At 61.0% G+C, this 13,326-nt stretch overlaps 1 protein-coding gene across 1 annotated transcript; it reads right to left on the bottom strand.

The window, feature by feature from the left end:
* Nucleotides 1-11,189: 11,189 nt before the first annotated feature.
* Nucleotides 11,190-12,033, bottom strand: LOC142422265 (small ribosomal subunit protein eS4, X isoform-like; the record flags this gene model as incomplete). Its single annotated transcript, XM_075527674.1, has 1 exon — nucleotides 11,190-12,033. A coding segment is annotated over one exon (786 nt), but the record flags the coding sequence as incomplete, so codon positions are not given.
* Nucleotides 12,034-13,326: the final 1,293 nt, after the last annotated feature.

Here is a 13,326-nt window from a genome sequence, read left to right as displayed (position 1 = left end):
CTAAAGCCCTTGTTCCCATGGGCTCCCCTCCTTCCTGGAGATCTAGCTCCAGGATCACCCAGCAGAACTGGCCACTTGCCCTCAGGGGCCCCACCTGCCCGGGACAGGCCCCAGCAGACAGTCTATCCGAGGCAGCTGGCCTCCTCAGTCCTTGTAACTGATGTCAGTCAGCCCAGCCCAGCCATGCCGTGTGCGCAGAGACGGGTGCTCCTCTGCATCTCAATGAGGCAGCCTCAGTGGGGCTGACTGGGCCCAATGCTCCTCCCCCCCGTGCCAGCTTGCCCCATGGGGAAGCCGCTGAACCACTACACTGCGAGCAGATATCTGCGGGGGACAAAGTTGTGTGGGGCGGCAGACCCTGAGCCCCCAGCTGCACCCCCAGGAGGGAGCAGAGAAGCTTCCTGAGAGCCAGGTCAGAGCTCTGCACACCCAGCCAGACCAGGTTCTGATCCTGCCTGACGCCCCCTTCCCTGGCTGTGCATGCCCCTCTGAGCGGGCTGTCCCAGCCCCTGGACCTCATTCCCACTCCACCCCCAGCGAGGGCAGCAGGACTCAGATGCTGCCCACCACACACAGGGTTAGCTCGAGACCCGGGGTGGGGGACACTGGTGGCCTCACTCTCCCACCGATGTCCTGGGAGCGGCCCAGAATGACTGGGTGACCTCAAGCAGGACAGGCAGCTGCTGACACTCCAGGAAGAGACAGGGATCCACTGGAGGGACAGGGTCCCTCCCCCAGGGTAGCTGCACCCCCAGCAATCTGCCCCCTCCCAGCTCAGCACCCAGACCCTGTAAGGGTTGCTACCTTAGGGAGCCTCAAAGGGGGCCTCAGTGAGCGCCTCCCCAGGGACCTTCCACCCGCTGCAGCAGAACCAGGTCCCAGCAGGCGGCCTGCCCCCCATGCCCCTCAGGGCTTCTCGGTCATGGAGATAAGAGTGCAACCCAGAGTGCCCCTCCCAAGACCTCCTGTCACCCCAGTCAGTGGGTACGCTGAGGGTGAGGCCATGCGGCTGCAGAACCCTGGGCCCCCAGCGAGGGTGGTTGGGCCCTGGGGAGGGTGGCCTGCTGACCCTCCCTCTGTTGCTGTGTCCGGAAGCCATCCCAGCCCTGCTGGGAGCTACTCTCTCTACATTATAGGAAATCGTTTGGGGAAGAGCCATCTGTCCACATCTAAGGAAACGGGCATGTGGCCGGTGGGCAGTGGGGCTCCTGGGCACATCAGGCTCCTTTGTCCAGGAACCCTGGGGTCTGTGGGAGAAGGGCAAGGGGAGGGCAGGGGGCAGAAGCAGGTCGTGAGTGCTCGTCTCTGGTTTGTCAGTTCTGTGCAGCCCCTCGGTGCTGGCCACCCGCTCAAGACTGAGAGCCAGCAGCCAGCGGGGATGTAAGCACAGGGACCCTGGGGTGGAGGTGGGGGACTGTTCCAGGTAAGGACCTGCAGGTGGTCACCCTGGAGCTCATGTGGCTGTTCAGTCTCGTCTATCATCCTTGTTGTCACACTGACCTTGCCAGCTCAGGAATAATGAGACAAGTTACAGGGCCTGGGGGACCCCGAGGGACCAGCGGAGGCCCTCAGAGCAGCCCCATGGGGGACGTGGTGAGAGGGGCGCAGGGCTCTAGTACGGAGGTGAACAGGAAGGCCCTCTGGGGGGTGCCGAGAGCCTGTGCCCCATCCCATCTCGGCCTCCGAGAAGGATGCAGCCCCGGACACCCACTTGTTGTAGAGCACGATGTCTGGCCTCCAGATGAGCTCCGAGGGGATCCGGACTGACGTCACATTCTCGTAGTCGGCTGGGTCCCAGCGCAGCTTGTAGTCATGCCACTCCTGGGGGATCGCAGGACAAGGAGGGCACTGGGGCTTCCTGTCCCTGCCCCCCGTGGAGGGCAGCTGGAGGTGGGAGACAGTGACTGGGGACAAGGTGTGCGGGACACAGGGGCATGGGCCAGGCTCTTGGGAAGCACAGGGCTGACCCACCACATACCTGCTTCACCCACACGTTGGTGGTCATCATCTGGTTCTTCTCATCCTAGGCCACAGGAGAAGGGGAAGGTTGGAACTTCTCTCTAGGGAGGACCCCATCCTCATGGGCCTGTGTTTCCTGCCCATGGTCCCAGCCTTGGGCGCAGGACTTTGGGAGGGCCCAGGCTGTGTAGGGTGGGTGGTGACAGCCAGAGGAGTGTGCACCTTGTCCCAAGCATGCCTGGACTTTTCCAGAAAGAAATCAAGGGCACCGACAGCCACTGTCACAGGCAGCCCAGCTGGGTGGTGCATGCAGTGGATGTGCATGTGTGTATCAGTGTGTACACATGCATGTGTGTATCAGTGTGTGCACGTGTGCTCTGCGTGTGTGCAAGTTGCACATGAGCCATTAAAGAGGGCGGCGCCAGGTGTCTCAGGCAGGCTACTCCGGACCTTGGGGCAGGCTCCTGGACAAGCCCTCGCTGGCTTCTGTGGGGAGTGGCTGGAGCGAGCGGCAGTGGACAGCTCCGGAGCGCTCAATGCTCAGCCGGCAGCCAGTCTGCAGACCTCAGTAGCTTTCCTGAGCCATACACCCTGCTGGAAGCTCTAATGGGAATGGGCAGAGCTGGGTTCCAGGCTGGAGGGGCATGGCTCTGGGCACAGCTGACTGCTGGCTGATGCCCAGGCTCTGTGTTGGTGTGGTAGGGCACTGATGCTGTGACACGCCCCCCCCACACACACACACAACTTTCAGAAAAACCACAGCCTCTCCCACTCCCTGGGAGGTGCTGGGAGATTTGTGCAAGCCCACGGAGAGGGAACTCTCCCTTCCCCAAGGAGCCCAGGGCACCTGGCTCTAGGTCCTGGCAGGGCATGTGGTGGGCTTTGGGGAATGACTGTAGCTCCCCCAGGTTGTTTCCCTTCAGAGCCAGCAGCAGGGCCCAGTGCTGGCCAGCTCCAGCTGTGAAAGCGAAATCCCTGGGAGCCTGCCAGTCAGCACTCTCTCCCTGGCAGGTGGCCAGTGGGTGAGGAGGCCCCTCCTACTGACCCCAGCCACCAATACGATACTGCCCCCTCCCTCCTGCAGGCCAGGGCCTTGGGGTGCTACCGAAACCTCAGGCCCACCCTAAATGGTCACACCTGGCGCTGCCCTGTTTAATGGCTCATGTGGTGCACTTGTACACATCCAGGGCACACATGCACACGTCCACCATCCAGGATAAGTGGGACAGTGCCCTGTTCCTCTGACTGGCCCTCTGGACTTCGGACCCAGGATGGCCCAGCCACAGCTCCGGCTGAGATTCAGGCATGGCTCCAATCAGGCCCAGAGGCACAAACCCTGGTGTCCCCTGCTTCTCAAAGCCAGGCCAACCCCCAGCCCAACTTCTCAGAGCTGAGCTCTCTACTTGCTGCTCAGACCCATGCTCCCCATCCCCCGACTTCTCAGAGCCAGGCTCCCCTCCCCCAGAGTCTCAGAGCCAGGCTTCTCCCCACTCCCTAGTTCTCAGAGCTCTGCACCTGCTCCTCAGACTGCCCAGAGGTGGTGATGTCCTCCCAATGACCTCCTCATTCCCTAAGCAGGAAGGCACCCACCTAGCCCCACCCAGAGGCAGTCAGTCAGTCAGGGTGCCATGCAGGGCTGGAGGTGACATCTCATCTCTGGCTGAGGGCCTGCCATGGGGCAGGGAGTGCGGGAGGGGGGGGAGGGGGGGAGGGGGGAATTCACAAAAGCCCCAGCTGGGCACCTGACTGCTCTCCCCTGGGTGGCCACTTCAGGCCTGGTTGGCCCCAGGTTTCCAAAGGTGAGCACAGCATCTACCTACCGCCCCACCCCCCCCACCCCTGGCTTGTGTGTCTACGTGGAGGGCCTGCTGCATACAACAGGCCTGTCCCAAGGACCCTCATGCTGTCTGAGCAGGTGGAGGCTGGGCCTCAGCCATGCCAGGGCTCAGGTATACCAGAGTCTGTAGCTATGGAGCCAGGTGGCATCGGCCTCCCTGCCGAGGAGTGGCACCCTGCCAGGCTCCTGTAGCCACTTCCCAGGGCCACCATCCCCACAGGCCAAGGCCAGCCCCCCACTCTGGCACCTACCACATCGATGAGTTGGGCAATAGACAGGCCAAAGCGGACCAGGACCACATCAGAGATGTTGGCCACCGGCCGGGACCACTTGTTGTAGCCTGTGAAGAGCTTCCTGAGCAGTCGCCCCTCGGCGTGGGCCCGGGTCTCCACGTGGCTGCTCCCTGGGGGAGGGGGGTGCTCAGCAGTCTCCATCCTCCCACCACAGGGCCTTTGTCCATGCCGCCTGACACCACCACCCCTGACCCGCCCCCCCCCATCCTGCCTGCAGTGACTGCCCCAACTCCCTCAGAGAAGCCACCCCTCCCAGGAGGAGGGAAGAGAGAGCCCCAGGCGGCTTCCTGCGAGGGTCCCCAGGACCAGGGGCATGCTGGACCCCTCAACCCACAGTCACAGTGCCCCTAACCTGCTATTCCAAGTCCCCTTGACTGGTGAAGAGGGGGTGAAAGCGCCGCCCCCATGGAGGGGCTGAGGAGAGGAATGGAGGAGAGGCTCACTACCCCAGGAGCCTGGAGGAGCTGAGCCCAGCAGAAGTGGGGAGCAGGCACCAGGGAAAGCAACACCCCGCCCCCCGCCTCCTAACAGGTATGAAGACATCTGCAGGGTCAACTGGCTGGCTGACTGGGTGGGGGGGGGGCGGGTGAAAGGGCTCCCACCTCTGCCAAGTTTTACAGCCAAAGCCCCTCCAGCACCCACCCAAGTCGCCCCCCACCCATGTCCACAGTAGGATTAACTCCTTCATCGCCGGCTAGCTCGGGCACTGCAGGACATCCCGGGCGGTGCGTCTCTCTCCAAAGGCTCGCGCCCCCGCGGCTTAAAACCGCAGCCAGGAGCGTGCCTGCACCGGCTCCAGGGATCCCGGCCGCCTGCACTGGGACAAAGAGGGGCCTGCGGGAGCCCAAGAACTTACCAGGCAGGAGGCTGGCCCCGAGCAGCAGCAGCAGCAGCGGCGGCGGCAGCGGCCACGGCGCCCCCGGCCGCTGGAGATCCATGACAAGCCTGACGGCGGCTGGGGACGCAGGCGGCTCCCGGCCCCGCCGCGCCCCTGCTCCGAGGCTGCGCGCCCAACTTCCAGCCCTGGCCCCGCGCTGGCCGCTCGTCCCGCCCGCCCAGCCGCTATTCCAGGCTGTGAGCTTGGCGCAGCCCTCCTGGACGCGCGCCTCCAGCCGGCAGGGACGGGAGGGGAGGGAAGAGAGGGGAGGAGGATGGTCAGGAGGGGAGGGAGAGAGGGAGGGAAAGGAGGGGAGAAATGGAGGAGCGGGAGGGGGCGGATCACGAAAGGAGAGGGGATTTAGAGCCTGCGGAGGACCTGCTGGGGTAAAGTTTCCAGTGTCCTTTGGGGCCCCAGACGTGCCCAGCCGGCATGAGGACCCCGTGGTCACTGCGTGGGACTGGGAATCCCAGGCTGGCCTGATTTCTATGTCACAAGACACTGACCTCCCCTCCAACACTTCATCTCCCGCCTGTGTCCCAGGAGGCAGGGCAAGCATGGGGGTTAGGGAGGTAGGGACTCCTTGTGGGAGTAGGGGCGCCCTATGCCTGTGGTGGAGTCCACCCCACTCTGCAGTACCCTCCCCCCTTCCTCTGCACCAAGACTGTCAGGAAAGAGGACCCGCCCTTGTGTGGATCTATCTTTGTAGGGCCTGGGGGTACTTGTGTGGTATAAGGGTGAGAAGGACCCTGATGTAGCCCACCTTGACCCCCAGTGAGATGCCCCCCATGACTCATGGTCCAGACTCAGAGCAAGGTCTGTGACCTAGCAGCCCCTTCCCCAGCGTGCCTGCCTGTGAGTCCCCTAGCTGTGTCTTCCCCCCACCCTCCCCCAGCCCCCTGGAAGTTAGGCAGGGTGGGGTTCCACCCTCAGGGAGTGTGAGGAGGGGGCCAGAGTCTCTAGGCTTGGTGTGACTGACAGGCTGGAGAATATGAGGGTCACCATCCTGCCTCCAAACGGAGACTTCAGTTGGAGTGGCGAACAGAGAAGAGGGGCAGACAGCCACAGCCCCTCCGCCTTCAGTGCCTCCTCCATCGTTCCCACCTTGATGCACCCCTCTACTGGACCGGGGTACAAAATGTCCTGCTGCAGGCTCTGGACCCAGCACCCTCCTGGGGACGGCCCTCTCCCCATCCCTGAACCTAGTCTGGCTTGTTGGCAGTGGGAAGATGCGGGGGTGGGGATACAGCTCTCACCCTCTTCTTCCCCACCAAGCCAGACCCCAGCAGTGTGGGGCCCTGGTTCCTAGGAGGTTGTCTGGGCCCCAGAGCTCAGCAGAACAGCACCCCTGACACTGCCTTTGTCCTTGCTGGTGGGGAGGGGGGTGGCAGGAGAGCCAAGCCGCTGAGCCTGCCCTCTTTCAAGTCAGCAAGGGCCCTCTCAGGCTGGGTGACTGATGTCACCCAGGTGGTCCTGTGTAAGCAAGCTGAGGGGTCCCTGGTGTCTGCTCTCAGGCCCTCATCTCACCCCAGGACGGCTTGAAGTCATGCTGCTATATGGTCTCTGGGCCAGTCCTTGAAGGTTTCATAGAGAAGGGGGCACACAGCTGGGACCACAGCCCCATGGCTCTCCAAGCAGCATCCAGGGAATGGCTTGGGGGTGGTGTTGAAAATCCAGAATCCAGAAACCTCTGGTCTTTGTGCCTCAGGGTAGCAGGAGTCACAAAGTGCCACACAGTGGAGGAGGGGGACAACAGCAGACATGTCGTCAGGGCATGGCAGGCTTTGCGCCCTCCTCTTCTGCTTCCCAGGTGTTCCTGGGTTTGTGGCCATGTCCCTCCAGCCTCTGCCTCGTGCTGGAGCAGTCCCCTCCAGGTTCATTGCATCCGTAGGGGCCTTGTTCCTGATAAGTGTGTACCCACAGATGCTGGGACTTGAGCTGGCCTCTTTTGGGGACCAGGTGAGTCTGGGGTGGGGCCCAGACAGCATGGCTGAGTATTAAGTACTAAGTATTAAGTACTAAGTCACCGGCTTGCAGGTGACTTAGTACCCCCACTGGGGGCCCCAAACAGAACCTACTCTCAGAGGACAGAGGTGTCCTGGGCGATTTGGGAGCCTGCCCCAAGGGGGGGTCTGCCTATCCAGGAAGAGATTTGGGCCTTTTGGGGGGCTGCCACAGACGAAGAGTTCAGCTGGTTCTGCAGTCTCCCCAAGACCCTGCTGGCTCTGCTCTGTGCCCTGTGCTCTGTGTCCCAGCTAGGCCAAGCCACCCCTTCTCAGATGGCTGCATTCAATGGAATTCCCGCAGGTGCGTTCTGAGAATCCAGGCAGGCCAGCAGGCCCTGATCCTGGCGCTGGCGGCCACAGGGTCAGCATGCAGCCTGGGTATGCACACTACACACACACACAGCTGTGCAGCTGCCTGGCTGTCTCTGTGGATTAATGCAGCGAGATTAATCTGGTCTCACTCATTAATTTGCACAACTCCTCCTCCCCACCTGCGCGCGGCTGGAAGGCATGAGTCCCCGGAAGCTGGTGATCATCTCAGCTACTGAATTAGACTCTCACTCCCGGCCCTCCCACCACAGCTCCGAAGGAAACCCCTGAGTGAGTCACAAACCAGGCCAGACCAGGATGCACCCTGGAGTCCCAGTGCTAGGACCTTTGTGCAGCGAGCCCTGCTTCCACCAAATGTGGGGAAGGGGAAGGGGTTGGTCTCTCTCAGACCGCTGTCCATGCCCTGGTCCACTCCAAAGGCAGCCCTGGCTAGCATGAGGGGAATTACTGCTTGGGCCCCTCCCCTCTCTGTGCCCTCCCCACCCTCCACCTGTCCCAAGGACATTTCTATGGTAACCAGTCCTTGGTGCAAACGGATTCCATCAAAGGGGGGAAGTTGGCCTGGTGGGAGTGCAAGCTGCAGGGGAGGTGGGTAACCTTGCCAGCTGAGGCTGAGGAAGGCTGGTGAGAAAGAGGCCAGGCAGTGGTGGGGCCATGCAAGAGGCTGTCAGCCCCAGGACCCACAGGCAGCCCTGGGGCATGCTGGGGGCTCATTGAGCCTGGAGCCCTGACACCCATATTTCTGCTCGAAACGTCATCCTGAAGAGGGCTCCTGGCCCCTCCAACCCTTCAGTCAGGCCACGCCAACAGAGGGGAGGGACGAGTCTATTTCTGCCCGCCCCTGCCCAATCCCTTCCCCGCCACCGGGTAAGGCTGCTCTGGTGGTTAGCCATGCCTTCCCTGGTCAGCACTGTGGCCTTTAAAAGCAGCATGCGCCCAAGAGGAGGTGCACGGAACCTGTGCTTCCTCATCAGTAACATTTCCAGATGTGTTTTTCTTGAACACCCGCCCCCCGACACACATACACACTGTCATAACCATGCCTCCTTTTTCCCTTCCAGAATGTTCTCACTGATGTCATGCATGCCACCTGCTGGCCTCTCCCCACCAACCCATAATGTAAGGCCACAGGGAGAACAGATCAATGTTCTGTTCTCAATGCCCTGTTCTCAGCAGGGGTCCAGCAGATGTGTTGAATGGCTGCCTGGCTGGCTGAGTGGATGGCCTGATAGGGAATAAATGAAGGAGTGACTGGGAGGCTCTGTGCTTTGTGATGCCTGATGCCTGGTACTTAGGCACTCAGGGGCTGGTTCAATGTGATGGATGGATGAATAGATGGATAGATGAGTGGATGGGTAAGTGAGGGGGATGATGGATGGAGGAGTGGATGCATTGGTGGGTGGGTGGGTGGATGGGTGGGTGGATGGCTGTGGGGCTAGATAGATGATGGATAGATGAGTGGATGAATGGCTGGATGGGTGCATGGATGGCAGATGAGGGGCACTGGGTACACAGTGGACTCTTGATTAGCAGCACACTGGCTTCTACCCCTCGGCTGGGCTTTGCCCTGCAGGCTGTGTCCACAGGTGTGGACTTGAGTCTCAGCTTCATGGCAGGTGATACGAGGAGCCACAGCACCAGGAGAGGGAGTGACCTCCAGCCTTGAGGACAGGCAGGAGTGAGGACACTGGCCTGGGGCCAGGCTCAGGGCTGTCCATTTCACCTCACTGATTTCCCTGTCAGCTGTCAGGAGTGACTCAGGGAGTCACTTTGGTGACTTTCCCCTCCCTCGGGCTGGTGACTGCGTTGCTGAAAGCTGTCCTCTCTGCCAGTTCCAGAGGTGAGGCCAGTTCCAGCACGTGGGACCCCTCCCTCTGACAACACGCGCCCTCTTCTTTGTGGAGTTATGATGACGGCCAGCCCCCAGCAGGGCGAGGGCAGCGCACAGAATCTGCAGGACCTCAGGCTGTCACTCTGGGCCTCATCTGAGAACAGGTTCTGTGGGGCCTGCCCTGCACCCCTGGAGATGGCACCTCAGAACAGTGTGCAGTGTCTGTGTCAGACCCCCAGCCACCCCAACCGTTATCTGGAGACAAGCGTTCTGGTCCCCCCAGCATCAAGGCCCCTCCTGCCCATTCTCCCGGTGTGACTCCTGCCCCATGATATCTAGCAGCACCCCGGACAGCGCCCCTCCGCCGCCTCCAGCACCACGGGCAGCTCCCCCAGTGGCTCCAGCCTTCCCCCCACTGACCTGCCTTCCTGGGGGATGAAGGATGAAGGGGATCTTTGAGCCCTGTCTTGGCCCCTTTGCTTTTTCAACAACAAACGTCTTGAGAACCTTTGAATGTGAGGAAAACAGGAAGGCGTGGGCATCTCTTAGCTGCTCCCAGGCCCAGACACCAGGAGGAGGGTTGGAGGCGGGGGAGGCCTGCCCCAACTTGACACCACCCATGCTTTCCTGAGGTGGGGGTGCATGGGGACCGGACAGCCAGGAGTACCAGGAGAGCAAGGACCAGTCCCCTCCCCAGAAAACCTGCAGCAACTCCAGCCCCCCAGTGCACGACCCCAGGCTCCTCTAAGCCTCCCTGAGTTGGGGATCAGCCCAGTCCCCTACCTTCAAAGCTGCCTGCCACACTCCAGTGCACTGGGTGCCCCTCCTGCCACCTTGCAGGATTTTTCGCTGGCCCCATACTCTCCCTGCCTGCCCCTCTGCAGGGTCCCTCGTTGTCCCAACATGCTCCCCAGGGAGGAGGACTCCAGCCTGGGTGTGAAGTTGCTCCCTCGGAGGACCCAAGAGTGACTCATAATGAATGGGAAGGAGCGGGCTGGGCACTGGCACAGACAGACAGCCTGTCCAGGTGTCCCCGGACCATGAGCCCTGGTCCTGGGTAAGTCACTTTCCCTCTGGGAGTCTCAGTTTCTGCAGCTGAAAGGTGGGGACAGTGCCAGCCCCAGCTACTTGGCGGCCCTGGAGTCTGAGGAGAAGGGTCAGGCCAGCCAGGCATGGGCACCTGGCACTGCTTCTGGTTAAATTGTTCGTGCTGCTAAAATTATGACCACACACTTCCATCTTGCACGCCTCCTGCACTCGCTCCACGGGATGGTCTATGCGCTGGTGTCCAAGGGACAGGGGCTCGGGGTCACAGAGATTTTTTGGGGGCACTGGCCCCAGGCTAGGTCAGGAGTGAGGTTCCCACACAGAGTGGGGGCCCTGCAAAAAGACAAGACACCCACCAGCTGTGCCCCTTGCCCACCGGTATGCCAGTGTGGTGCAGTACTCAACCCAGGACCTGAGAGTAACTTCTGGGAGCTGGAGTCTTCTACCTCCTCCCAGGTGCCCTCCCCATGCCCACTCCCCCAGCAGCTGATTTGGCATCAGCTCCAGGCTCAGGCGAGCTCTGTGTAGAGCGGGGGCCTCAGCCACCAGCACAGAGAAGCATGCCTGCTCACCCCCCAGCCTACATCCTCTGGCCACCACTGCTGCCCTGGGGGGACGGCAGACTTGGGATCAAGACATTTCTGCCAGGGCTGCCCAAGGAGCTCAGGTGGCAGCCTCCCTGGGGAAACAGGACTGAGCCACTGCACGTGGACGGCTGCTGAGCTGCTGGCTCTGAGCATGTCACTCACACATCCAGCCTGAAAGGAGACTGGTCTGCCACAAAGGCCCTGGGGCTGTGGGTGGGGGTGGGTGGGCAGTCTTGGTGTGAGGGTCATGGCTGGACCATTAATCTTGGAGTTGTCTGGCCACTGGGGGTGGGAGTGGGGCTCTGGCAGACCCAAGTCAAGGGAACTGAGGCCCCAGAGAGCCCCCAGCTCTCAGCTCAGCCCTGCCTGTTCTGTAAAGAGGGGTGCTGCTCCCCTGTTTCTTTTTTTTTTTTTTTTGCCAATTAATTATGCTGTATTTATTCCTTTTGAGATCTCTCCATGTCCATCACCCAGAACATTTCACCCACTGCTCTGTTTGGCAGCCAGTCTCTTATCTCTCTCTTCAGCAATGGTGAGCCGGATACCTTTCCCTCGGGGAAGAGAAATCCATGGTTTGTTGCCTTTTCCAATAACAAAAATGTTGGAAAGCCGGGTGGCAAAGCTATTGCCATTGGCATCTTTCACATGAACCACATCAAACGAGCCAGGATGTCTCTCTCTGTTGGTGATCACACCAATTCTTCCCAGGTTAGCACCTCCAGTCACCATACAAACATTACCAGTGTCAAACTTGATGAAATCAGTAATCTTCCCGGTCTCCAAATCAATCTGAACGGTGTCATTCACCTTGATGAGGGGATCAGGATAGCGGATGGTGCGAGCATCGTGAGTCACCAGGTGAGGGATTCCTTTCGTGCCCACGAAGATCTTTCTGACTTTGCACAACTTGTACTTCGCCTCCTCAGGAGTAATGCGATGAACAGCAAAGCGACCCTTGGTGTCGTAGATCAGGCGGAAATTCTCTCCGGTCTTGTCAATGCTGATGACATCCATAAAACCAGCAGGGTAGGTTATATCAGTTCGGACCTTGCCATCAATCTTAATGAACCACTGCATGCAAATTTTTTTAACTTCATCTCCTGTCAGAGCATACTTAAGTCTATTTCTTAAAAAAATGATCAGGGGGAGACATTCTCTCAGTTTGTGGGGACCAGTGGATGGACGAGGAGCAAACACTCCAGTGAGCTTGTCCAGCATCCAGTGCTTCGGAGCAGCCACGCGCTTCAGATGCTTCTTGGGACCACGAGCCCAGCGTTAATGGAAGCCAGGCCGCCCCGGGCACCTTGGCTCAAGGGTGCAGCAGCTGGAGCTATTTCCCCCGGGCCAGCGGGTACGTGACGAGCCGTGGGTGGCCGCGGACTTCGGGCCTGGGCCCGGCCGCCAGTGGCATCATCTAAGCGCCCGCGTGCGCTAGCACCCCGCTTCGGTGTTGGCCCAGGAGGCCACCAAGGGCAGCCCCGGGGACCGCGCTCCCTCCGCCTCCGCCGGGCCACCCTCCGCGGTGGTGTGGCGGCTCTGCTCCCCTGTTTCTGAGCAGGATGCAACTCAGGGGACATCAGAGAGACCAGGTTGGGGGGAGGGGCATGGTGGGGCCATGACCAGAGACCCAGCACACATGAGGCCCTGCATGGATTGGGGGACAGGAGCTCAGCGAGGGACATCTGGCTGAAGCCAGCAGAGCAGGTGGAGAGGAGGCTGCAGGGAGCCCCATGCATAGGGACAGAGGGTGTCCAGGCCCAGCGAGTGTTCCAGTCACCTGATTTCTACCCCCACTGCTCCTAGCCCTCCTGCTAGGGGCCTGCCAACCCAGCACCACCCTGGAGCTCTTGCCTGCTGGCCTGGCTCAGGGGCCCCCAAAGCCCACTCCAGGACCCTGACAGGGACATATAGTGGGTCTGGCCACCACCAGCCCACAGACTCGGTCTCCTGCTTGCAGCCTCCAGGGTGGGGCATCAGGTGACATGAAGGTGCCTTTGAAGGGAGGTGCAGCTGTAGCCGGTTGTCCTGATCCATCAGGACCTAGGAGTCCTGCAGGACAACTCCAGCCCCTGTGTTGGGCCTCTGAGCTGGTCCACCCAGCATTCCCCAGGGAGGAGGAGAGGCAGCTGTCACAGACGGTGATGCTGTGTTCCTGTGGGTGGCTTCACTTTACACTTGTCCCCAGAAGGATAAAGCCAAGGTCACCCAGCCAGTGTGGACCTCAAGCTGGGGCCCCTGCATCTCTAGCCCAGGGCTCCCAGCTTCCTGCCCAGAGCCCCACCCCAGCTAGAGAGTTCCAGGCAGACTCCCAGCGGGACAGGACAGGCGGCTCCAAGAGGGAGAGTGCTGGCCCATTGTTGACAAAGACACATCTGCAAATAGCTCTGGGGATCCAATCCAGACGCGCCACGGCAGCAGAGCCAAGGACGACTGCCAGCGGCCTGCTGGCTACCTGGGCCAGGGTGTTCATGAATATTCAGCACCGCCGCCCCTCCCCCTCTCTCTTCCCCCTCTCTGCAATAATAGAGGCCCCTCCCCCACTCTTCTTTCCTGCCCTGG

Source organism: Tenrec ecaudatus, chromosome 12 (assembly GCF_050624435.1).
Source record: "Tenrec ecaudatus isolate mTenEca1 chromosome 12, mTenEca1.hap1, whole genome shotgun sequence".
In the NCBI taxonomy this organism is placed as follows: Eukaryota; Metazoa; Chordata; class Mammalia; order Afrosoricida; family Tenrecidae; genus Tenrec; species Tenrec ecaudatus.
This window is presented reverse-complemented; position numbering and strand designations above follow the sequence as displayed.